This window comes from Xenopus laevis, chromosome 4L, assembly GCF_017654675.1.
Source record: "Xenopus laevis strain J_2021 chromosome 4L, Xenopus_laevis_v10.1, whole genome shotgun sequence".
NCBI classification, from domain to species: domain Eukaryota; kingdom Metazoa; phylum Chordata; class Amphibia; order Anura; family Pipidae; genus Xenopus; species Xenopus laevis.
The window spans coordinates 140,264,061-140,291,661 of NC_054377.1; the positions used below are offsets into that span (position 1 = coordinate 140,264,061).

At 40.9% G+C, this 27,601-nt stretch overlaps 1 protein-coding gene across 1 annotated transcript in view; it reads right to left on the reverse strand.

The window, feature by feature from the left end:
- The window catches only part of brpf1.L (bromodomain and PHD finger containing 1 L homeolog), a 51,589-nt gene extending 24,468 nt beyond the window's left edge, over window positions 1–27,121 (reverse strand). The window contains exons 1-9 of the mRNA XM_018259162.2: window positions 26,928–27,121; window positions 24,556–25,164; window positions 20,535–21,494; window positions 15,117–15,273; window positions 12,389–12,484; window positions 10,802–10,933; window positions 10,569–10,715; window positions 3,947–4,259; window positions 585–902 (exon numbers count right to left, since the gene is read on the reverse strand). Coding sequence (XP_018114651.1) covers window positions 585–902; window positions 3,947–4,259; window positions 10,569–10,715; window positions 10,802–10,933; window positions 12,389–12,484; window positions 15,117–15,273; window positions 20,535–21,494; window positions 24,556–25,157 — 2,725 coding nt within the window. The 5' untranslated portion in view covers window positions 25,158–25,164; window positions 26,928–27,121. The remainder of the gene's footprint in view (window positions 1–584; window positions 903–3,946; window positions 4,260–10,568; window positions 10,716–10,801; window positions 10,934–12,388; window positions 12,485–15,116; window positions 15,274–20,534; window positions 21,495–24,555; window positions 25,165–26,927) is intronic.
- Between the last annotated feature and the right edge of the window lie 480 nt (window positions 27,122–27,601).

Here is a 27,601-nt window from a genome sequence, read left to right on the forward strand (position 1 = left end):
TTATATTTAGATTACTTTAACACACTTTTATTTTCTAATGTTACTGTTCCTTTAACCAATAAGTGATAAAACAGTCAAATGATGGAGCACCAGAGAGACTCCGGTCTCTCTGGTGCTCCATCATTTGACTGTTTTATCACTTGAGGACAACTGCTGGGATCGCAGTAGATGCGAGGCACATGAGATGATCGTTTGGTGACCGGTAAGTGCTCCCACTATTACTTTTAGTTTGAATATATTCCTTTAACCAATAAGCTTTGGTCCTTTTCTCAAGCTACACACAGTTAGCGGCAGTATTTGCACGTTTTTTTTTGCAGTGCACTAAAAACACAAACCGTTGCAGCACATTCATTGTCAGAAAGTCTCGCTGAGGGTGAAACAGCCAGAAACATAAACATACAGATTCATTCTGCTAAACATGATTTCTAATGTATAAAAAAATAAATATTAAAAAAAGGGCGGGGGAAGGAAAAGTGCCGTACAAAAACCACCACACACAAATGTAAACAGATTCAAAATGAAAACAGAGCTGCAGAAGAGGGCCCTGAGATCAGAAAGCAGTCTGAACTAACACAGGTCAGTACCTTTTCCGGTCTCTTGACTGCTGCTCTCTTCTGCAGCACTGTCCGTCTGTCCATCCTTCTCTGAAGGGCCGTGCAAAGGCAGGGCTCCTCTCCCAGCTGAGCTGTGCCGCTCAGTTCCATCGTCCCTTCTGGATTCTTGTTGGTAAGACATCTTCCTACGGATCGACGTGATCTCCTTGCGGATCATCTTGGCCCGGCGCGCTCGTCCTATGCTTTGCTTGCTCGCATTCACCTCATCCAGTCTCGCCAACTGGAATTTTAGCTGCTCCTCTAGAGGGAGTTGCTTGCGGTTGTCAGACAGAGGAGCGCGCTCAAAGTCTGGAAGGCAAAAAATAAAGTTAGAAAGGTTAACGTAAATAGAACATTTTAGGGAGAAAGATGAACAAACAAACTTCAGAAACAAACTACAGGTATGGGATCCATTATCCGGAAACCTGTTATCCAGAAAGCTCAGAAATACAGAAAGGCGATCTCCCATAGCCTATGATTAAGGGAGGTGCTCAAGAAACGCGTCAGGCTATGTGGGTATTGCAATAAACCATGACTTTTTATCCAGCGTGCCGCATTTCCTTTGCTCTAGAACGACTTATTACAGTGGTTAACGCTGCTGGCAGAGAACCCGGAATTGATATTGGAGCTGCATTGTGGTGAATATGAGGGGTGAATCCAGAGCGGCTTTAATCTTCTATTGATCTCCCATACACTCCATTTTAGCCAAATAATCCAAATTTTAAAAATGATTTCCTTTTTCTCTGTAATAATAAAACAGTATCCTGTACCTGATCTATTGGCTTTATTTAAAGTTTTAGACTTAAGGTATGAAGATTCAAATTACAAACCGGTTATCCAGAAACCCCCAGGTCCCAAGTATTCTGGATAACAGGTCCCATTACATGTACAATAAAAAAAGCTTATAGCATAGAGGCTGACTGCAGCTACTTCCTATTCTGCTGAATTCCCATTCCCAGAGAAATGTCATATTATTTGGGAACCCCAGTAAATGTCAGAAAAAAAAAGAGGCCCAATCCTACAAAGTCAGAAAAGTGTCTGATTATGTTGGGCTAAGAAAAACAAATGAAAGAAAATAATCTGTATCATCATATACTTAACATGGGAAAGCACACGCACACACATATACACTGTATCCAATGGACCATCTCCTCTGCAGCAACCCTAAATAAAGAAGTAGCTAGAAATGTTGTACATTATGTTTTGTGCTTCTGTACCAGCCCAAGGCAACCACAGCCATTTAGCAGTAAAGATCTGTGTCTCCAAAGATGCCCCAGTAGCTCCCCATCTTCTTTTCTGCTGATTCACTGCACATGCTCTGTGCTTCCGTCACTTACTGAGCTTAGGGACCCACTCACAATATACAGTACACATAGAATAGAAATGTCACAATATAAGGCTGATTAGTAATTAATACAGCTAATTACTACATGGCAGCACAGAAACCAGTGCAATTAGCATAATCAGCAAACCTGTAGCATCATCTTATATTACAGACCAACCTCATTTTCTGCTGGATAATTAGTGACGAGCCCTAAGCTTAGCTTCTCAACAGCTGCTCAGAGCCCACTGAGCATGTGAGTGTCACAGACACTTTCCAAGATGTGACCCCCCTGTGACAAGTTTGAAATCCTGGATCATTTGCTGCTATTGACAAGCTGAAACTTTAGGCTGGTGCAATAAGTTCAGTATATAAAATATGGCATTTTTAACTATATTAATTTTTAGGGCTTAGTTCTCCTTTTAGTTAGTTCACCTTTTAAGTTAAAGGGGTGGTTCACTGTTGAGGTAACCTTTGGTATGTTATAGAATGGACAATTCTGAGCAACTTTTCAATTGGTTTTCATTATTTATTTTTTATAGTTTTATAGTTATTTGCCTTTTTCTTCTGACTCTTTGCAGTTTTCAAATGGGTGTCGCTGACCACTTCTAAAAAGCAAATTCTCTGTAAGGCTACAAATGTACTGTCATTGCTAATTTGTATTGTGTACTTTCTATTCAGGCCTCTCAAATTCAAATTCTCTCTTATTCAAATCAGTGCATGGTTGCTAGGGTAATTTAGACCCTAGCTACCGGATTTCTTAAAATGCAAACTGGAGAGCTGCTAAATAAAAGGTTAAATAACTCAAAAACCTTAAATAATAAAAAATGAAAACCAATTGCAAATGGTCTCTGAATATCACTCTCTGCATCATACTTTTAAAGTTATTGGAAAGGTGAACCACCCCTTAATGCTTAATGCTTTGGCTTATGTTTTAATACTTGAGACTTAAAATGTTTAGCAGTAAGCATGGTTTGAGGAACTGGAGGCTCAAGCATTAAAGGGCACCTATCAAAGCCAAAATCAAACACATATTAACAATCTGACCAGTACAAGCTAAACACGTTTAATCAAACTACATATATAGTTTTTTGAAAAAACTGCAGGTTTTAAAAAAAAATCCCTTACTTTGTCAAATGGGTTCTTTCACTGAGGGAGGCCATACTGTGACTATAACAGAGACTCTAATATGCAAATTTCAGGAGCATGCTCAGATTGTAACACTGCTTTGAGTATTCTACCCAGAATGCCTTGTTTAGTAAACTCCTCCACTAGAAGTATCAGGAGATTTCCCTATCTTGTCCCCTGCTGGTAAAGTCATTATGCAAATGAAGGGCACACAGTAACTTCCAGCAGGTGGCAGCACTACTGAACAGCAGCTAACACACAGGTTTGGCTGATTTGAAAATAGCTTAGAAGGGTTGATAAGCAAGCAAGGAATTTACATTATACAAACAATTCTAACGGTTTTAAAAATCGGATTTCTTGAACTTTCACATAGTGTATTTACTTAGTAAATGATTTTGGTCATGATTGGTGCCCTTTAATAAATAACCCATTAATATATTACAAAATTGCCTGTTCCTACAAACATTTCAATTGGTTTTTGTTTTTCAAAGTTTTGGAGTGATTTGCCTTCCTCTTTCCAGCATTAACTGAGCCGGCAGCTAAAACAAAAAAAAACTATTACTACAATTTAATTTTTGTTACTTAGCTTCTATTCTGATGTGAATGATGTATAATCTTTGTAAAGCGTGTTGGCACTATACAAGTAGAAGAAAATGAATGTAAAAGAAAATATAAATACATGGGCCCTATCCTATTGATCTTCCAATCTCTCATTCAAGCCTCTGCCTGGTTGATAGGGTAAACTGGACCCTAGCAACCAGATAGCTGCTGAAACCGCAAAACAGAGGAAGCTTAATAGTTCAGAGGAAGCTAAATAGTTCAGAAACCACAATAATTAAACGATGACCATATCAGTTTCAACCACAATCAAAATGGACATAAGTGATTTTCAAATGCCACTTACCGTTCTCTCTGCCATGACGCCCAATCTCGTTTGCAGTACTGACTGGGCGTATATGCATACCCGTCTCGAAATCAATGCCAATCTTTTCCGCGTGCTTGCGGGCCTGCCGAAGTAGGGCTCCACCCTGTTCCCTAAGGCGGGAAGCGGCTCGGTAAAAGATAGTGTCTTTAGCGTTGTACTTTGTGCAGTTGTTCACAATTAAGTTGAAGTCTTCCTCAAACTGGTCGAAATTCTGGTAGCGGAAAGCCTCTAAATTACGCTTCATGGTCTGAAAGTCCATTGGTTTCTTAACATGCTCTAGGTAGTCTGGAACCTGTGACAAAAGAGCAGCAAAGACTAAATATAGGAAAGAACATTTGCCAAGTGCCTGTTGTGAGAAAGCTTCAATTAAACATATTGATCACAGAAAACCTGCTGAATAGGTAAAGTGATACCCGCTATGCTACACAAGATCAGAATAAACAGTCATAGTACCCCTTTAAATTCTGCTTTTACTTTCTAAATGTATTTAAAGGGATACTGTCATGGGAGGTTTTTTTTTCCAAAACGCATCAGTTAATAGTGCTGCTCCAGCAGAATTCTGCACTGAAATTAGTTTCTCAAAAGAGCAAACAGATTTTTTATATTTACATTTTGAAATCTGACATGGGGCTAGACATATTGTCAGTTTCCCAGCTGCCCCCAGTCATGTGACTTGCTCTTTACTGCTGTATTGCAAGTTGGAGTGATATCACCACCCTCCCTTTCCCCCCCAGCAGCCTAACAACAGAACAATGGGAAGATAACCAGATAGCAGCTCCGTAACACAAGATAACAGCTGCCTGGTAGATCTAAGAACAGCAATCAATAGTAAAATCCAGGTCCCACTGAGACACATTCAGTTACATTGAGTAGGAGAAACAACAGCCTGCCAGAAAGCAGTTCCATCCTAAAGTGCTGGCTCTTTCTGAAAGCACATGACCAGGCAATATGACCTAAAATGGTGCCTACACACCAATATTACAGCTAAATAAATACACTTGCTGGTTCAGGAATGCAATTTTATATTATAAAGTGAATTATTTGCAGTGTAAACAGTGTAATTTAAAAATAAAAATCATGAGAGAATCCCTTTAAGGAAAGGAAATTCTTTACATAGAGCTTGTCCAGGATCACAAGGAGTTGCCACAGGAATTGAACAAGGATCTCTAGCAAGAGATCCCACATCACAGGCAGATCACTTAACCTCTAGAAAAATCAGTTGTCATTAGACACTGCCTCATTTTGCAACATAAGCCCCCTCATTTGAGAACGTTTTTTAATTGTATGTACAGCAAAGTGCTCAACGTATTAGAGTAACAGATTCTTCTTCTGATCACAAAAATAACTGCAGGTTTTAAAGGGGTTGTTCACCTTTGAGAACTTTTAGTATGATGTACAGAGTGATATTCTGAGACAATTTGTAATTAGTTTTAATTTTTAATTTGTTTGTTTTTTTAGTTATTTAGCTTTTTATTCGTCAGCTCTTCAATTTGCATTTTAAGCAATCTGGTAACTAGGGTCTAAATTACCCAAGCAACCATGCATCGATTTGAATAAGAGACTTGAATATGAATAGGAGAGGCCTGAATAGATGGATCAGTAATAAAAAATAACAATACATTTGTAGCCTTACAGAGCATTTGTTTTTTAGAAGGGAGTCAGCGACACCCATTTGAAAGCTGCAAAGAGTCAGAAGAAAAAGGTGAATAACTATAAAAAATAAATAATGAAAACCAGAGCCGGGCCAACCCGGCCAGGCGCCCTAGGCAACCTGGCGGGCACGGCGCCGGCTCAGTGTGCGCGAAACTGCACATGCGCGAAATTACGCTCCAGCGCGCATGCGCGAAATGGTGTTCGCGCATGCACAGAGGCGCATTTTCGTTAAAGTTACACTAGGCAGTCTGGGAGAACGGGACCGGACACGGGGTAGGCAACAGAGCAGGTACGTGCCTGGCGCCCCCCCAGCTTTGCGCCCTAGGCACGTGCCTACTCTGCCTACCCCTAGTTGTGGCAATGATGAAAACCAATTGAAAAGTTGCTTAGAATTGGCCGTTCTATAACATAAAAGTTACCTTAAAGGTGAACCACCCCTTTAAGATCTTGTACCGTGTGAGCCATTGAAAAAATGCAGAAAATGTAAAGTTTGGTGATACCTTTTATTGGCTAACTGAATAAGTAAAAATGACAAGCTTTCGGAGCACACAGGATCCATCGTCAGCCAAAATACAAATGAAAGCTGGAAAGGCACATCATATATACTGTTTGATCACTGAAAAAGGGTTTATGGGCAAAAAATTAGAAAGTTAGAGATAAAGTTAACTTGTAGAGATAATACAAGTTATAAGGGTGGGTTGTAAACAGTCCAGGGGTCTGGCTTCAGTCAGGTCACATAGTGTGAACTAGACCAAGACAGAATAGTGGAAGGTTAACAAGACCGTGCACAATTAGGAATTGAAAAGAAAAAAAGTGAAGTTACAAGGTAAGGGTGCATTGGGTGGGATAATGTATGGATAGAGAACTTATCCACTTCACAAGTCCATACCAGACTAACAAATAAAATACAAATATGAATTGTGACCTGTAAAGATTAGACAATATTTCAGCCCAGATATTGATAAGACCCCCAGGGTGAGCGCTTTAGCCAAGGAAGCAAACACTAGTACAGTCAGCACCTTGTTGTGAGGTGAAGTCAACCTAAGGAAAGCGTCTTTTGAGAGGTAAATTGTCCTTAAGTGTGTTTTTCTAGGTGTCAGATCCCTTAAAGACCAGATATGTCTGGTTAACCTTACCCTATTCTGTCTTGGTCTAGTTCTTTTTTGTATTTTGCCTGAGAAAGGGGCCTGTGCCCTCTGAAAGCTTACACTTGTTACTTAGGGACCTAGCACACGGGCAGATTCGGGGAGATTTAGTTGCCTAGCGACTAATCGCCTCTTCTGCTGGGCGACAATCTCCCCCAACTGCCTTCCCCCTGCTATAATGAGAAAATGCCAGCGCCAATGCGGCGCTTCGTTTTCCGAAGTTTCCTTGTGAGGCAACTTCTGCCGACTTTGTAAAACGAAGCACCGCAAGTGCATTGACGCTTTCTCATTATAGCAGGCGGAAGACAGTTGGGGGAGATTGCCGCCCAGCAGAAGAGGCGATTAGTCGCCAGGTGACTAAATCTCCCAGAGTCTGCCCGTGTGCTAGCTCTCTAATTCAGTTAGCCAATAAAAGGTATCACCAAAATGTACATTTTCTTGGTCTAGTTTAAACTAAGTGACCTGACTGAATGCAGACCCCTGAACTATTTACAACCCACGCTGATTACTTTTATTATCTCTACAAGTTATCTTTATCGGTAACTTTCTAATTTATTGCCCATGAATACTTTTTCAGTGATCTAACAGTATATATGCTGTACCTTTCCAGCTTTCATTTGTACTTTGCCTGATGAAGGGGCCAGGGTGCTTGTTAAGCTTGTAATTTTTACTTATTCAGTTAGCCAATGAAAGGTATCAGCAAACTTTACATTTTCTGCAGAGGCATAGAACAGACACTTCTTTCTACTGTACACGAGTTAGCTTCCTAGTCCACGGGATATGGAAACATGGTGGGGTGAACATTTGTTAGGTACCCTATAATGATTTTAAATTTCTTTCCCATTAAATCTGAGGTTCACAGTATAAGTGTTTGCAGCATATATATGTACACACAGAATGGGTTGGCACTTGGTATACCGTATACAAGCTGAACAGCAGAAAATGTAAACTTAATAAGCTGCACTGTCAACACAAGCTACTTGAAAATGAGGCAAAATGTATAACATACACCCGGGATGTACCTAATGGGTGCAAAGCTAGCATGGGTGACAACTCTTTAAAGGAGAAGGAAACCTAGTCAGGCACAAAAACCCTCCCCCCTCCCGTGTGTTGCCCACCCTCCCTCCTCCCCCTGGCCTACCCGTCCCGCTGGGCAAATGCCCCTAACTTGTTACTTACCCTTCTGCGCAGGTTCAGTCCACGGAGTTCACAGGCACCATCTTCTTCCACGCAATCTTCTTTCTGCTTTGAACGGTACGGATCTACTGCGCATGCGCCAAAAGTCACAACGTTTTCCGATTTCACTTCGTGACTTTTGGCGCATGCGCAGTAGATCGTACCGGCGAAATGCTCCTACTGTGCATGCGCCGGTCAAAGCGGGAAGAAGATCGCTTGGAAGAAGATGGCGTCGTTGAACTCCGTAGACTGGACCTGCGCAGGAGGGTAAGTAACAAGTTAGGGGCATTTGCCCAGCGGGACGGGTAGGCCAGGGGGGAGGAGGGAGGGTGGGCAACACACGGGAGGGGGGGGGAGGATTTCTGCTCCAACTAGGTTTCCTTCTCCTTTAACCTCTGAGTGCTAGCAGTTAGCCTTAAAGTAGGGTTGCCACATGGCCAGTAAAAATGATGGTTGATCCCAATGTTATTAATAGGGAAAAAAGATAAATATATAGGAAGGCCGGTATTTATTTGCAGAAAAGGTGGCAACCCTACCTTAAAGAGGTTGTTTGCCTTTAAATTAACTTAAAGTAAGATGTAGGTAGGAAGAACCACGTAGTTGGTTCTTCACAGTCAGGACAGTGAGGTTGTGGAATGCACTGCCGGGTGATGTTGTGATGCTGATTCAGTTAATGACTATACGAGGGACTTGGATGATTTCTTGGACAGACATAATATCAAAGGCTATTGTGATACTAAACTCTATAGTTAGTATAGGTATGGGTATATAGAATGTATGTGAAAGTAGGGAGGGGTGTGTGTATGGATGCTGGGATTTCATTTGGAGGGGTTGGACTTGATGGACTTTTTTCAACCTGATTTAACTATGTAACTATGTAGAGAGTGATATTCTGAGACAATTTGCAATTGGTTTTCATTCTTTTATTATTTGTGGTTTTGAGTTATTTGGTTTTTTATTCAGCAGCTCTCCAGTTTGCAACTTCAGCAATCTTGTTGCTAGGTTCCCTATTACCCTAGCAACCATGCACTGATTTGAATAAGAGACTGGAATGTGATTAGAAGAGGACCTGAAGAGAAGGATGAGTAATAAAAAGTAGCAATAACAATACATTTGTAGCCTTACAGAGCATTTGTTTTTTTTAGATGGGGCCAGTGACACCCATTTGAAAGTTGGAAAGAGTCAGCAAATAATTCAAAAACTATTAAAAAGAAAAAATAAAGACCATTTGAAAAGTTGATTGGAATTAGCCATTCTATAACATACTAAAAGGTAACCATTTAATTACCTGTAATACAAGCTCACCGATATTTACCGTATTAGCCGCTCTGTTTGGATCAGGATGCAACAAGCTAAAGATGCTAGAGCGGACTGTAGATCTGGCTTTAGATCTTCTCCAGACACTGTGCAGTGAGTCGGTAGCACACCTAAATTTCATGGTGCCACCAAAATATATATATATATATATATATATATATATATATATATATATATATATATATATATATATATATATATATATTTTGGTGGCAAGCTATATATATATATATCAGATATATACTGAATGATATACATGGCTCCCTTTTAATAAAATCCCTGTTTTGACTTGAGCTCATTCACTTACCTGAACTGCCAAATATAAATACATTTATTTTTCTACAGACAGTTTGTTTCCTCAAACAACGGAAACCAGAATAGTCTGCCTCTGGCTCACAGGCCATTTAACCCCTCCCTCCCCTTATTCCAAGTGATGGAGTCTAGAACTTTACTTCCCTCTGCCTTCCAGAAAATCTGTGTGCTGACCACTAGGGAAAGCAAAGGCACTTCAAAAGCTTTCTGCATAATTACAGGTATGGGAATCTATATATCAGAAACCAGTTATCCAGAAAGCTCCCGTGGACTCGGTTTTATCAAAATAATCCAAATTTTAAAAAGCAATTTCCTTTTTCTCTGTAATAATAAAACAGTAGCTTGTAGTTGATCCCAACTAAGATACAATTAATCCTTCTGGACAATGTATAGGAATGACTGGGGGATTGGCAGCTGTGCTCTCAATCTCAGCAGGGCACCCCCGTTCCAAGTGTAGGAAATGAAGTCAATTAACAAGAGAGCTGAAAGAGAAGCAAACGAAGAGGCAGAACTTGCTGCTAGGTGCTCTTTTTTGCACACAACATGTTTCGAGCCAAGAGCCCTTTATCAAGTTGATAATTGATACAATTAATCCTTATTGGAAGCAGAACCAGTCTATTGGGTTTATTTAATGTTTACATGATTTTCTAGTGGACCTAAGGTATGAAGATCCAAGTGACAGAAAGCTCCATTATCCAGAAAACCACAGGTCCTGAGCATTCTGGATAATAGGTCTCATACCTCCATCATATAAATATATTCTTAAAAGCCTTGTATTAGTCTCTTGGACGCCTAGTCTCCTTTAAAGGAGAAGGAAACCCTGTACGGGATTTTTTTTTACAGGGTTTCCTTCTCCTTTAAAAGAAGTATTTAATCAGCCTAAATATACACATTGCCCTGCAGAATAACAAGAGTATCTGACCTTTTGGTTGACAGATTAAACACTGAGCTTTAATCAATAGAGTTGTATAAATTAGGGGGATGAGTGTGATTCTTACTTTGTAGATTTCTGTTACCTCAGACAGAGGGACCGGCTCAGTGAATAGATTACTTGTATCTTTCTCCTGCAGAAGCTGCAGTGTTTTTCTCAGGAGGATGAGAAAAGGAGTCAGCTGCATTTCCAGTGACATTTGCTGCACTTTAATCTAAAAGAGAGGAGACAGTTCAGAATAAAATAAGAGCAGTCTGGGACTGGACATTTGTTCATAGAAATGCCATGCTGGCTGATTACCGTCTCTCTCTTGAGCTTTTCTCGCTTTCGTATTAATTCTACCAGCAGACGAGCTCTCTCCAAGTCGTGCCGAAGTCTCTGCCATGACTTTAATTGTTCTTTAAGCACCCAGTTCTTATCCGTGGGGTCTTTCTATTGAAAGACAATTGTGTTAGAAGATGACAGTTTTATATCAGTATTATAGTTGTTCCAGGAAATTATCTCCTGTATGTCTTAGCGCTACAAAATCCCAGCCTTCCAGATTAAAAACTTTACTCTTTTAGTATCTCCAGTGGCTAATTCGCAGTACCTAGCAGAACCAACAGAAACCTTCAAATTGGAAGAGGCAATGAAGTATAAAAAAATCCCCAACCCTCCCTTTCTGACATGTCCTAAACTTCTGCCTGTCTGGTGAAATGGCAAATGGTCATTGCGAGGCCCATTTATCAAAGTTCATATTTATCTCATTATTTTCTGAAAAATACTCCGACCAAATCCACACGGGATTTCCCCTTAGTTATCAATACATTTTCTGTGCGGGGAAAAAATAGAAAAAATCGTGAAACAAATCGAACGAATGTTTCAGATTTTCCACCCGAAAAGATCTGTTCTTTTACTACTTTATGAAGGTTAGTGGCAGGTCGGGAGATCCTCGAACGATCGGATCTTTGCGTCTATGGCCAGATTTAGCCACCAACCACAGCACAATGGTAGAGGACAGTAAAAAGCAAAGTTCTACAAAGCCTATATCCAGACATCTGGTTGCTTTGGATCAGAATCTTCTTCAGAGCACTAATGCAGCTGCCACACTTATACATTGCTCTGCAATGTATTTAATGGTTACCGTTGCAGTATTATATAAATAAGTATTATATGAAAAAACACGGAAAGTGACCTTTGCATGGCAATTTGCACCCCCAACCCAAACAAAATTACGTAGTTTAACCTCAGGCCTGTTTTCCTTCTGTGTGCTACCGTATTCCTCTTTTTCAGGGATCACTTGCAGTTGTTGAGGACTGTTGCATGCACAATATAGGAACATTTCTGATTTGACTGTACTGCACATTCACCGATTTTTTCTATACTACCCCCCATATGTAATATAAGGCACTACGTTTGCCCAGGAGCAGTAACCAATAGCAACCAATAAGATGTTTGCTTTTAAACACGTGGCCAGTAAATATTACCTGCTGATTGGTTGCTATAGGTTCTTCCCTTTATGCTTGCCTTGCTCTAAATTATAAACCACTTTACTGCCCCCTCCATTTGAGAATGAAAAGGTTTTGAACAATAAAAAAAAAATAAAGTCTTTTTCAAGTGCAAAAAACAGCTTACGATAGATGAATAAAGCTGCCACCATATTCAGTCATCTTATGTTAACATTTTAAGACAACGGGGCTCATTTATTAACACTAGCTAAATTTGCCTGGGGCAATAATGCACAGCAACCAATCAGTGATAGGCTTTTTTTTCAGCCAGCTACAAGTAGAGCAATAAATACAAAATTTTTTATTGGTTGCCATGGGTTACTAACCACGGGTACATTTGTCCAGGGCTGATAAATAACTATTACAATTTCTATTACCCTGCTATTATTTAACTGATCACCTTGTTAGTTTGGTCTCCAGCCTCCTCATTTGAAATAGCGATGGTACCCAAGTGACCCGGTGCATCATCGGAAATTGGTATCCGCCACTTCATCTCCTGTTGGGAATCGAGGCAACTGATAATGATACCGGAAAAACATTCTGCAGTGTTCACAGACCAAGAAATTACATTTTTATTGTTTGCAGATTATTATTCATTGTTTTTATGTATTTCTTAATTATAAGTATAGTGGCTATGAAAGGAGAATAGAATCGAAGGTAAATTGTTGGCAATCCCCAATGCTTTTAGTTGCTTACCAACTACCCCAGGCTGGTGTTCCTTTACTTCTAATTCACCAGCCTGGAGTACTAGTGCTGAGCACCTTGCTAACCATCTTTTTTCCTGGTCTTCCTGGCTAACCATGACAGGCCCCAGGCAAATGCATGTGCAATACAGACATGCTCTAATGTGCATGAGCCCTACTAGAATGGGCATAGGGGATACCAGGGAGGAGAAATGAAAATAATGGCATGGTGCTCAGCAAACAGTATTCCAGGTTGGCTCGTTTACTGAAGATAATCTGTGCCAGTATGGGGTAGAAGGTAAGAAACTGGAACTCATCATGTTCTGACATTGTCTAGATCTAACTAAATGCATTCTGATAATTTAAATCAACAAAATTTATTTAACCTTGTGCCAGTAAATGTAATGTGGTTTCTGGTAGTACTTAACACTTAAAGGAACAGTAAGATCAAAAATTGAAAGAGTTTTAAAGGAATGACAATATAATTTAGTGTTGCCCTACACTGGTAAAACTGGTGTTTGCGCTTCAGAAACACTACTACAGTTCATATAAACATGCTGCTGTGTAGCCATGGGGGCAGCCATTCAAGCACAGGACACACAGTAGATAACAGATACGTACTACTATAGTTTATATAAACAAGCTGCTGTGTAGCCATGGGGGCAGCCATTCAAGCACAGGACACACAGTAGATAACAGATACGTACTACTATAGTTTATATAAACAAGCTGCTGTTTAGCCATGGTGGCAGCCATTCAAGCACAGGATACACAGTAGATAACAGATAAGTACTACTATAGTTTATATAAACAAGCTGCTGTGTAGCCATGGGGGCAGCCATTCAAGCACAGGATACACAGTAGATAACAGATAAGTACTACTATAGTTTATATAAACAAGCTGCTGTGTAGCCATGGGGGCAGCCATTCAAGCACAGGATACACAGTAGATAACAGATAAGTACTGCTATAGTTTATGTAATCAAGCTGCTGTGTAGACATGGGGGCAGCCATTCAAAGCTAAAATAGGAGAAAAGACACAGGATACATAGCAGATAACAGATAAGCTCTATAGTATACAATGGGATTCTTCAGAACTTATCAGTTATCTACTGCATCCTGTGCTTTGAATGGTTGTGATCCGATAGTTGGGCCCTAGGGCTCACAGTTGGATCAGCCGAATATCGCCCACCTCAAGGTGGGCATATTGGGGAGAGCTTGTTTGCTGGACGTCGCAAAACAAGCGGATCTCCCTATGCATGACCAGCTGTTCTGCTAAATAACGAATGCCAACTAAGAGAACTAATTAATACAACTTGACTAGCTTTAGAACTCTTCGGGTAGATCAAGGTCTCGTGGAGGCCCCCACATGTACTAAACACACAGAAAAATAGACACAGATACTAAACAGTATTACAAGACATTGTGCAAATAGTAGTCATTTAATATTTACAGATTTTATTCTGCAACCTCAGGAATATTAATGGGTTGCTAGGATGTAAGTAATTTAACAACCAGCAGCAGTTTGGAAGATAAATAGGAGGGGACAGGTTAGCAATAAAAATAATTGAAACATCACCAGTTTTTTGGTTTGTGACCTCAACAACCAGACAGCATTTTCAGTTGCAGGCTGGAAATAAGTAGACAAATACAAGAGATCCTCTCCCCTAACCCCATTATCAATATATTTTTATATTTTGTGCATACTGCTACTGAAAAATGCCTTACCATTAAACAAAACCACAGTGGTGAGCACAACTTTCCCTTGTTTGTTTTAGTTATACAGGAGTAGTGACCAGCTCTATGTTGTAGCTCCCACCCTTCCCAGCTATAGTCAGGTGATCCCACTGGTGTCTAATAAAAGGGCAGCCAAGTTTGGGAGTTTTACTTGGAAAGCAGCAAGTAAGTTGCAGGTAAAACTTGGTCCCTGTGTAAAATGTATAATGAAGTAAAAGAATTCTTAATGAATCAGATGAAAATTGAGCATAGGACCTGGCCAGATATGGGATGACTTTGACGTAGTTGTCCAGCTTAAATATATTGCAATATATGGACAAACAATCTCTGTTTTGTTTAAAGGGTAAGGCATTTTTCAGTAGCAGTATGCACAAAATGTCGCTGTCTTAAATATATTGATAATGGGTTGAGTGCAGAGGACTCTTGTATTTGTCTTTTGTGTATTTTGTGGTCACAGCCTCATTGCACCCCCGCCTAATGGTTTTAAAAATGAGTGGTGAGCACAACTTTCCCTTGTTTGGAAATAAGTAGACTAATCTTTGAAAAACAAAACAAGCAAGCACTGAAGTCCAATTGAAATGATCATATTTCCTCCTTTAAAAGCAATCAAGCCAATCAGGATGGCACTTCACAGTCATTAGCAGAAATATACAAGAATGTTGTGCACACACAGTAAGTTATGATGTTATGAAGTAATGGCAGTCTTACCTGATCGCAGTTCCTTTGGGACTGTAAGTGTGTCTGCAGGCGACGTAGCAGTGGAACACCATTCCGAGACTGTCTTTTTAAGGTCCAGTAGCTGTGTAACCTTTGCATAAACTGGCTCTTCCTCGGGATGGTCAAACGGTTTGTGATCTTACTGAGTCTGAATAATAAAGGAAGTGAAATTTGTATTAGGTATGACAATAATATTAACTCCTCTTGATACCTCTGTGCTTAAAAGGCACCCTCCCCTGTGCTGGTAGCATAGCTCTAACTGGCAATATTAAAAAAATGTAGTACAATTTCCCCCAACTGGAATGCAGAATGGAATCAGCCCCGGAAATCATTTTCCCAATATTTGCCTTTAAAGGGGAAGTAAAGTCTAAAATAGAATAAGGCTAGAAATGCTGTATTTTGTATACTAATCATAAATTTACTACACCACAAGCCTAATCAAACAAATGATTTATGCTTTCAAAGTTGGCCACAAGACTTAGACCAGTGGTCCCCAACCAGTGGCTCGTGAGCAACATGTTGCTCACCAGCCTCTTGGATGTTGCTCCCAGTGGCCTCGAAGCAGGTGCTTATTTTTCAATTCTTGACTTGGAGGCAAGTTTTAGTTGCATAAAAACCATGTGTACTGCCAAACAGAACCTCCTATAGGCTGCCAGTCCACATAGGGGCAACCACATGGCCAAACACAGCCCTCATTTAGCACCCCAAGAACTTTTCATGCTTGTGTTGCCCCCCAACCTTTTTTAAATTTGAATGTGGCTCACGGGTAAAAAAAGGTTGGGGATCCCTGACTTAGACTGTGCACATGCTCAGTGTGGTCTGGGACTCTTAAATTTAGGGATTGTCATAAATTACCAAATTAGCACAGCAAGGCTGATTAATAATCAGAATATACAGACTGCACTGGGTCCTGTGTTGTCATGTAATCTAATGGGGAGTTTATAGTTTTTGTATTGTTTAATACAAACTTTCTCCAACTCTGCAGAACCAGTGGCTGCAGCAAAATTACCCTCCAAATAGAATCCCAGTTAATCTGTTTAAATCTGGCTCCATGATCTTTGTCCCTGCAGCTGGAGTTGGAAACAGTAAAGGGGATGTAAAGGCAAGAATTAAATACAATACAAATCTCTACACAGTCGCCGACTGCTCTACAGGGAAACAAAAAAAGCTGCTTGAGTTCTGCATGGCTGGGAAGTAAGGCAGGGGCTCCCTCTGCTGTTCACCATATAGCCTACCTTTTGGACCACTAGAACATTAGCCTAGTCCTGTCCCTACTGACTATGCCTTACCTTGTGCACTTTTTAATCTCCAATTTGTACCTGTATGTTAGCCCCCCATCCACTTAGACTTTAAGCTCTACGGGGCAGGGACCTCCTTCCCACTATGTCTCTTACCACATAACACTTAAGCTCTTTGTCCAATGATTCTGTATATATTATGTGATTTTCTCCCCCATGTATTGTACTTTTATGCACTTAAATCGATATGGACACGTTTCTATAAAAATTATAGTAACGTGTCAGTATCAAGTAGTTGTGGCTACCGGAATAGTTCCCCTCAAAGCCGCCCCCAGCCCTGCGAACCTTGGTGCAGCAGACTGGCCGACACCTCTAACAGATCTCCCGTATTGCTTCAGTGACGCTGGGCTGGGGGTGGACCGATCCTTCCATAGGCTGAAGTCCTGTTTTAATTCGTAATCAGCCTATGGAAGGATCGCTTAGTCATAGGATACACCTATGACTAAGCGCTGGAGGGTGCGAAACGCGTAAGGTGGGCCTGGTGGGGTTGTTTGTAACTGAATTTTAATGCTAATTTAATAAAACAATATTTTTTATGGAAAAAAAAAGCCTTGGGACAGTTATCTTTGGATAAAGGATTTTCTTATATGTTATCGCCTGAGAACTGGGGCGAGTCCCTTAGGCTTAACTAAATGAAAATCAGATGTGGACTCCCAATTGATGTATAATATGGAAGGATCGCGCTGCGCCCGTATGGATAGGGGTTTTCAGGGGAAATATTCCAGGTGCAGCAACTACCTGATACTGAAATGTTCCTATGATTTTTCTAGGAGCGTGTCAGTATCGATTTAAAGAAAGTAAAAATGGGATTTTATTTTTTTGCCTTTACATGCCCTTTAAGTGAATAACAGTGGTAGTCAAATTACCCTTATAGCCCATCACCACTTTCCATACCAATACATGAACAAAGTGCTGCCTAATGTGAAAGCGGCTCAGGTGGAGGCAGATATGGCGGATTTTGGTGAAAATCTTGTGTTTTGGTGACAAAATCTTCTGTCTGCACCCAATCCGAGGCAACGTATTTGGGTTGAGGCACATGAAGCAGCACTATATCCCAGGCCTGTATAACTTTATATGATCACAAAACCCTCTGTGACATCGGTAAATTAAAATTTACAGTACAGGGTACATTATCCCTTATAATACATGAGTGATACTCAGAGTTCCCTGTATAACTCAGCCTGCAGCCTTGTGCCTTTATATGGTCACAGAACCCCTCAGTGACTTCTAATATCCTTATCATTTACAGTAGGGGGTATATTATCACTTATAACACATGAGTGATACTCAGAGTTCCCTGTATAACTCAGCCTGCAGTCTTGTGCCTTTATATGGTCACAGAACTACTCTGCGACTCAGTGACTTCTAACACAATTATATTTTCACATAGGACACAGATTTCCTTAACCTCGAGTACCCGAGCTAGTGAGTTGGCTTTGGAAAGGTAGAACTGGTTAAGATTTATTTTGTTAAATATTTCGTAGATATTTCGTATTTCCAGACATATTTTTTTTCATTAAATTTTTCATTTCAATAAAATCCTGCTGACTATTCACCAAGTGCACCAGGTTGCACAAATATTGTTGGTATGGAAACTCTCTGCACACACTGCAACTAAGTAAACAGAATGCTAAAGCAAAACTATAATGAAACCCAGACAATATCTCTGCCAAACAATAACTGTCTTATTCGCTGTATTGTGTGTTAGGAGGTAGGCCTCACTTTGTTGCACAGGCTGCGAGATTTAAAGGGGATGCTCTGTTTTCTACAATACATCTCTGCAGACATTACACATGCTGGCCCTCAGCATATCAGAGCACATTCAGCCAAACACTGAAGTGATGAGGTTAAAACAAAGGTTTCTTGATATTTTTACTTCATATAGTCATTCACAGCTGAGACACTCACTGGGGAAAGCTGAAGGTATCGTTTCCCCATGAGGGATTTGTGGATTTATGTACACAACCTTACCCAGATAAGAGCCTCAAACAGTTACCCAGTTTGCTGTTCAGATTAATCCAATTATTTGCACCATAAAAACGAAAGCTTAAAGCAGGGGTCCCCAACCTTTTTTTACCTGTGAGCCACATTCTAAAATAAAAAGAGTTGGGGAGCAACACAGTTATGCAAAAAGTTCCCTGGGTGCCAAATAAGGGCTGTGATTGGCTATTTGGTATCTCATATGTGGACTGGCAGACTACAGGAGGCTCTTTTTGGTAGTACACCTGGTTTTTATGAAACCAAAAGTTGACTCCAAGCCTGGAATTCAAAAATAAGCATCTGCTTTGAGGCCACTGGGAGCAACATCCAAGGGGTTGGAGAGCAACATGTTGCTCGCGAGCTACTGGTTGGGGATCACTGGCTTAAAGGAACAGTAACATCAAAAAATAAGTGTTTTAAAGTAATGAAAATATAATGCAGTGTTGCCCTGCACTGGTAAAACTGTTGTATTTGCTTAAGAAACACTACATTTGTCTATATAAATAAGCTGCTGTGTAGCAATGGGGGCAGCCATTCAAAGGAGAAAAGGCTAAGGTTACACAGCAGATAAGTTCTGTCTGTCTAATGGTGTTATCTGTTATCCATTAGTTAACCTGTGCCATATAGCCGTTTTTCAATTTCCACAATTGCTTTACAGCAGCTTGTTTATATGAACTATAGTAGTGTTTCTGAAGCAAACAGATCAGTTTTACCAGTGCAGGGCAACGCTACATGATATTTTCATTACTTTAAAAGACTTACATTTTTGGTGTTACTGTTCCTTTAACAAAGCATTAGTTACAAAATAGCACACCTTAGGGCAGAGACACACGCTGCGATTCGGGGAGATTAGTTGCCCGGCGACAAATCTCCTCTTCTTTGGGCGACTAATCTCCCTGAACTGCCTCCCCTGTCTTCCCGTCGGCTAGAATGGAAATTGCCGGCGGGATGGCACTCAAAGGGCACACACTACATGAGCCCAGCATCCATCATCTGTCTGTTTGAAGCCCCTCCCTTATTTGGGCACAGTGCACAATCCACTGCCCTACTTCGGAAAACGAATCGCTCCGGGTGCCATCCCGCCAGCGATTTCGGTTATAGACGGCGGGAAGGCAGTTCGGGGAAATTTGTCGCCAGGCAACTAATCTCCCCGAATCGCAGCGTGCGTCTCTGCCCTTATGTTTTGGGCTTCTGTACCAGCCCCAAGGCCATCACAGCAATAAGCTGTGCCTACTACTATGCCTCCCAGTAGCTCCCCATAGATTCTGATGATTATATGTGCTGGGCTGCTGTTAGATGCCTGACATCAGGGACTGCCTGACAATATATAAAATATATACAGTATACATATCATGATAAACAGCTAATTAGTAACTAAATCAGATTACATGACAGCATAGTAATACGTGTGTTCTGAATCTTAATGGATTTACAATTATAAGCATTTATGACAAGTATAAACTCACTTTCTAGTAACGGTTTTATTATTTCCAAAGACCCCCTATGCTTAGCTTCTCAGCAGCAGCCTAGAGTACACTGAGCATGTGCAGTGCCACTGACATACAAGAGATGGCCTAATAAGATCAGAAGATGGGGAGCTGCTATAGACAACTTATAGAGCTGCTGCAGTAAGTTCAGAATTTAACATACAGCATGTCTAGCCATATTGTTTTTTTATGCTTTAGTTCTCCTAACTTCAGTATGATGCAGACAGATATGGCCTTTGTGGTTTTATAATTATGTACATTTTTGTTATGAATTGTATCTAGTTGCCAGGGCTTAACTTCTCTAGCAAACAGGCAGCAGTTTAACACAATGGTAAAGTTTGCTTACAATCAGTCCAAATATAAAATACTGAAATGTTACCTAATCTTTTAAAAAAAGAAAGCTGACAAAAATAAAATCTTATCAGTCACCATTCCAGGAGTATCTAGGACAGCTGAGAAAAAAGTGAATAAAAAAAAATAAATTGCCAGTCACAACCTAAATAGTCTTCAGGCTGGGACCAATTAACATTCCTTTGAATAATAAAACAAACAAGGTAACATACTAAAACCTTCCCTTTTAAAATTTAACATGCTTATATGTGTGTATTTGTTTGTTTACAGAAATCTGCACCAATTACAATTACCTGTGTGGTGGGATACAAGGAACAGAAACAACAGGGGCAGCAGCTCTCTTCTCAGCAAGGATTTTCCGAGCCTTCTTCATTTTGATCCTTGATTTGGCCTTTGCCCTTTTCACTTTTTCAGAGCTCCATCCTTTGCCATCTTCTTCTTCCTCATCATCCTCCTCCTCACCTTCACTATGAGAAAGTGCAGGGAGCTTGCAAACAGAGCCTGGGGGTGTGTGAATATCACAGTACGCAGTCTTGCGGACACTAAAAGACGTACCGTTTGCACCAGTCTCTCGCACGGGTTCCATTTTCATGTACAGGCCAGCCTGCTGAGCGCATGTCACATGGAAGGCTGTATAACAGTTTGCTTTGTGGCACTGGATGCAAGCTCCAGAGCCTCGCTGTTTGCAAATATAGCATGTGAGTTTCCACCGTGCAGGTGGGATATGTTCGATGCTGTCTATAGGTTCCAGGAAGACTGTATTTGCAAAACAAACCTCAGGAATCCAAAGGGCACACACTACATGAGCCCAGCATCCATCATCTGTCTGTTTGAATGCCCCTCCCTTATTTGGGCACAGTGCACAATCCACCGCCCTAGAAGGTGACTGGAGGCACCTTCTACAAAGCCACTGTCCTTCCGGTATGTAAGGGACCCCATAGCACTCCTGGTGCACAGCCAAATTACACATATCACAGAACAATATCACGTTGCTGTTCTGACACTCGCCATCGTTGCAAATGCAGCACACCGCATCCTCGTCAATTAAAGAATTCGGGTCCCCTTTATTATGGCTTTCAAAGTAAGATTCCTTTTCCAACCTGTCCATTAAATACTCAAAGATCTCTTGTGGGATGGGGTTCACTCCTTCTGTCTTCCTTCGGTCATTCATTATATCGAGCCAGATGTAATCTTCCTCATCCATATCATACTCCACCTCCTCGTCAAGTTCCTCTGCAGACTTCTCAATGTACCTAAACAGTGACAGCAAAAAAGACTACATTTTTCCTTTCTTCTACAAAAATATCTGCAAATACTTGACAAAATAACCATTTTTTTTAAATTACTTTCTATTGACCTCAAATGGTCTTCAGTGCCCACTGCAGGAAGGGGTAACTCTGATTGCAAAGATCAGCAGACGTTGCATGGTATTAACTGTGCTGACAACTGGTAAAATTAATGCAATTTAATGAGTAAGGAAGAAATGGGGCATGCACAGTAGTGTATGCTCACACTGCCCTTTCATTTCCTACCTGCTTTGGAATTGGCAGTTATTGACTCCATGATCAGGTAACTGGTTGTTTTCAAAGGAAAAACAAAATAAACAAGCAACTTTTTGTTTGCCAAAGTGACAACAGGGATAAGTTTGGGAATAAGGTTGAACTATCCCTTTAATTCAAACATGACTTTGCCCACAACATTTATGCTGCAGGATATCCCCTTGATTCTGTAATGGTGTAATTTCCTCCTAAAAGGGCACCTATCACAGCCAAAATCAAACACATATTAACAATCTGACCAGTACAAGCTAAACACGTTTAATCAAACTACATATATAGTTTTTTGAAAAAACTGCAGGTTTTAAAAAAAATCCCTTACTTTGTCAAATGGGTTCTTTCACTGAGGGAGGCCATACTGTAACAGAGACTCTAATATGCAAATTTCAGGAGCATGCTCTGATTGTAAAACTGCTTTGAGTATTTTACCCAGAATGCCTTGTTTAAGTAAACTCCTCCACTAGAAGTATCAGGAGATTTCCCTATCTTGTCCCCTGCTGGTAAAGTCATTATGCAAATGAAGGGCACACAGTAACTTCCAGCAGGTGGCAGCACTACTGAACAGCAGCTAACACACAGGTTTGGCTGATTTGAAAATAGCTTAGAAGGGTTGATAAGCAAGCAAGGAATTTCAAATGAGCATGTGCGAGATTTCAGAGCTACAGTTGGCTGGGAAGATATAGGTAGGAGGAGCCAGTGAAATCCAAGATGGCTGCCTCAGCTAGAACTGCAGGGGAGATAGGGGAGATCTTGCAGAAGGTATAGTGAGCTGATCATTTACATTATACAAACAATTCTGTTTTAAAAATCAGATTTCTTGAACTTTCACATAGTGTATTTACTTAGTAAATGATTTTGGTCATGATTGGTGCCCTTTAAGTCTTCCTGTTGATTGGATTATACATTTATAAAAATCTAACAATCTAGTCTGAATCACTAAAGTCAAAAGCTGCCTTACACTTCAGACCAAGCAAAAAAATGAACGGAAGCAGTCCCTAACTTTGCTCATAGCTTGGATAGAGAAACAACATATAACTAGGATTAGCATAAGTGTACCCCAAGATGAAGCACTACGCATCACTTGGTAAACAAAGCTTAGGACAGCCTAACATTTTAAGAGTATGAAATAAATTTTGGATACGACATCTTACTGGTTTCAAAAAGAGAAAGTAGAGGGTACCATGTTTGAAAGAGCAGGAATTCTATGTGCTGGTAAAAATTGTATTTTCATTATTATTTCCCCACAAAGGAACGGTTTCATTGGAGCCTACAACTGCTACTTTAAAGGACGGATGTTTCAATACACTTGATGCATCTCACACGAGAGAAATGTCACTGCTCTCACGTTTTTTCATCTCTAATATTTTTTATTTGTCCCTTTAATTTTTTCCATTACTGGTAGAGCAAACTGAGAGTCCTCAAGTAAGCGGTGTAACATTATGTTTTCATTCAAACACTCACTGATGTGCCCATTGGTTGAGTGGATCTTGGTATCTCTGAGCTCACAAATCATTTTGCCAAGAAAAGACCGACAAGTAGACTTGAGAGAAAATAATAAACAAACATTCGATCTGCAGGAGAAAAATGTGCGGACCTTTGCGCCCCCTGGCAACTCTAATGGGCAGATTTCTCAAAGGTCGAATTTCTAATTTATGTGAATTTTTTTTTTTTACTCTAATAAATGCGATTATACTCACAACTCGAATGGGAGGTTATTTAAAAAAAAAAAATGTAAAGTCTAATATTTGATAGAATCATCCCAATTTGAAAATTCAAATTGAGTTTTCCCTCCGAAAAAAACTAGAATGTCAGGAAGGCAATAAACATATTCAAATGGTTCAACGAACCTCTGCCATTGACTTGTAAATGAACTCGGCAGGTTTTAGGTGGCGAATAGTCGAATTAGAACGGTTTCCACGGTCGAGGTGTGATAAATCTCACATTCAAATTTGGGGATTAAAATTCCAATGTGTGAATTTTGACACCAAATTAAATTTGATAATTTGAATTTACTATTCGACCCTTAATAAATCTGCCCCTAAATGATGTGCAAGGCACAGGGTGGGCAAGAGGATGCCTATGTGCCTTCTGCCACCCTAATGCAGGCATTGCTTCATTCAAGGCACATTCTGCAGATCTCACAAAAAATAATTACAATTTTCCCCCACTGTTAATAAGCCCCTTTGTTTTTGCCTATATTTAATGAAGATATTTTTTTTCGACCTTTGATAAACTGGACCCTTCGTTTAGCTTGCCAAGTATGGTGGTTAGACAGCACTAATAAGTATTAAAGTACAAGGAAAGGTACAATCACTGGAGTGGTTTGTTGTACCAGTTTGCTGAAGACTTCACTAGCCCGGTGGCACTTTAGTCTGAGCACCATGAAGCAATCTTCATTCTACTATAAGCTCAGAACCAGCATATTTGCAGTAGAGTGAAAAAGCCGCCTTTGTAATTCAAGTTTGGCTTTTCACTCTACTGAACACTTACAGCTGCTGTGAAGATTACCAAGATGTGATGCTCTACAGAAGTACCTGGAGTCAATGAGGTTTTCAACTAATGACCCGGGGTATCAGGTAAGCTATTATAATCTTCCCCGTGTTCAGAAAAGTCTATATGATGTAAAAACTTTATAGAGGAAACTACATCCTATATTTAAATATGAACGAGTGAATGTTTATGTACAGTATTTCATGGTCACACATTTTCCAAAGAGAACCGAATAACCACTGACAGTTTTCAACTGATCCCTTTATACCTGTAATAGGAAGAAGGCCGTGGAGGAGCATCTGCCGTGTCCAGTTCAAGCTCTCGGTACACAACCTCGGGAAGTTTTGCGGTGGCGCCTGTAGAGGCACTGTGGTGCTGATGATGGTTGGAGTCTTTTCTCTTATCCTTGCTTTTGTGCTTTCCCGACTTAGGAGTTGTTGCAGGCGTGTCGTTATTTTCCTTATTGCTTCCGTTTTCAGGAGTTTCTTCAGGTGGCTCATCGTCCTCAGAAACAACATCCATGTTGTCAAATATACTTATACGATGCATACGCCCGTGGAATTCCACCTCCACCAGTCTCTGGGCCTGGGCGTACGTCATCACCTCCCGAGTTGGAGACTGAGACACTTCTGAGTTTGTCGGCGACTGCTTATTTGCCGATCGGGGGTGCCGGCCCTTCTTTTTGGATTTGCGGATGGGAGTCTGCTGCTGCAGAGGCGGGTTGTCATGATCGTAGTGGTACAGGTGGTACTCAATCCCGCTGTAGCTCTTGTATATCTTTCGGCAGGTCTCCACTGGGCATTCATAGGGAGGTTTGGTGGCCCTCAAGTTGTGGCAAAATGTCTTTACATCAAAGTCAACACCCATCATGTTACATCTGGGGAAAAAAAAATAAGTAGGGGTTATTGTGGAGAGCACCATCAGGCAATGCTTGCCCATATCCTCTATACTGAATTAAAAGGTGGTATATTTTAAAATGAAGGCCTTTCAATGCTTATCTTTCAGTAGGGGGGTGATCCACCTTTAAAGGAGAAGGAAAGGCATTTGTAATGTGGGTGCCAAAAGTTAGGCTCCCTCGAGTGATTCTACTTACATGACACCTACAGAAAACTGCACCTGCCCGGGGTTATTCCAGCGAGCACCACAGAGCGATCCTCTTGCTTCTTTCTTCTAATTTCCCAGGGCAGACTCAGGCACAGTAAAATGAAGTAACCGGCTTTTAGTTAAAGTTCGGCTTTTCACTCTACTGTAGCAACAAAGCAGAATTTCACTGGCACTCGAAGGTTCATTCAAGCAGGTACAAGCCCTTGCTGAGTTTATTTTGCGAAGGTGCAACGTTTCGGGGGAAACCCCTTTATCAAGCTTTATTAACCGTGTACTATTTTTCACTCTACTACACATGCACAACCCAAAGAATAAAGAAGAAGCACTGTGGTACTCGCTGGAATAATCCCGGGACGGTGCAGTTTTCTCCTGAGGAAGGAAATTTAAGCACATCAGGATACGGCAAAATCCAAAATCTTTATTAGTCCATTGTTAAAATACGCACATCACATAAAGCTTGACGTGTTTCGGGCACATGCGCCCTTAATCATAAGCGGTTTTCTCCCGATAGGAGCACCGGCCTGGGGTGTCAAGTAAGTAGATACAATCACCTGGGTGACAAATACCTTTCGTTCTCCTTTAAGTTAACTTTTAGTATGTTACAGAATGGCCAACTCTAAGCAACTTTTCATTTTATCTTTTAGGGCAGAGACAGACGAGACGATTGAGGAAACTTCGGATAACGATGCACTCCAAGCGCCACCCCGTCGGTGGTAAAGGCTCTAACCGGCGGGGAGGCAGTTCGGGGACATTAGTCGCCCGAAGAAGAGGCGATTTGTCGCTGGACGACTAATCTCCCCCAATCTTCTCGTCTGTCTCTGCCCTTAGAAAGAAAAAGTAGAAATAACAATAAATGTGTAGTCTTACAGAGCATTTGTTTTTAGATGGTGACTCCCCCCCCCCCATTTGAAAGCTGGAGAGAGTCAGAAGACGACAAATCATTGCTTAATTATCTTCTTCTCCAGCTTTAAAATGGGGGGGGGGGGTGTCACCAAATAACCAAATGCTCTGTAAGACTACACATTTATTGTACTTTAAAGTATACATTTATTATTATTCTTTTATTATATTCATCATTCCAGTCTCTTATTCATATCAATGCATGGTTGCTAGGTTAATATGGACCCCGGCAACAAGATGGCTGAAACTGCAAACTGGAGAGCTGCTGAATAAACTCTAAATAACTCAAAAACCACAAATAATAAAAAATGAAAACCAATTGCAAATTGACTCAGACTATCCCTCTGTACATCATACCAAGAGTTGATTCAAAGGTTAACTAGCGCTATAAGGGCCTTCATTTTGAAAGGATCCTCTCTCCAGAGGGCTGTATGTCAAGTCTGAATGACGACACAATCAATAGCCACGCCTCATGGGGAGTTTTGGGGGGAATGTAGAGGATTGCGGCTAAACAATGGCTCGTTGAGGAATATCCCTGAAGTAAACACGAACCATATAAAACAGTCCTGGCGCCGCCAGACCGAGGGCGCTCTCTGCCCCTCCCTATGTACAACAGACGCCTTCAGTGCTACTCACCTGGCCTTTACCGCCCAACAGTCCCGCCGCGGGACAGCCCTGTTTTTCTTAACAAAACCCGCGGTCCCGGTCCCCGTCCCCCCGCTTAATCGTCCCCCAGCGCCATTGTTGTTCAGCTCCGTGGTTCCTGCCTGACAGCGAATCCCACGCGACGTACAATTCTCATCTCGCGCGACGGTGACGTCATTACGCAGTGCACGTAGCCGCCTCGCGGGGGCGTTTAAGCATATTCGTTATAGTTTTGTGGAACACAGTTCTAAAGTATGTGGCAACGTTTGGGCGCGGCCTTTGCTCGCAGCTACTACTTTTGTCAGTAACAAAACCAATAACCAATAAAGAGGACACTCAGTTAAACAAAACGAAAAAGTTTTCGCTGTGGCGGCGTCACAGGACTACAGTGATTTTTGTTCACACAAGGGGTATATTATTAATGTAATGACGGAACAAGAGCGAATTTAAGGGAAAACTGACTGAAATTGACAAAAAAAAAGGAAAGTTTTACTGTTCCTTTACTCTGAACGTTCCCAAAGTGTTTAGGTTCCAAGTACGGTTGCTACGTTCTCTGGAAAAAAAAATTACTGGCCTTGTATATATTTATCTTTTTTCCCTATCAAAGATTCGGTTCAGGATTCGGCCTTTTTCAGCAGGATTCGGCGAATCCTTCTGACTGGCTG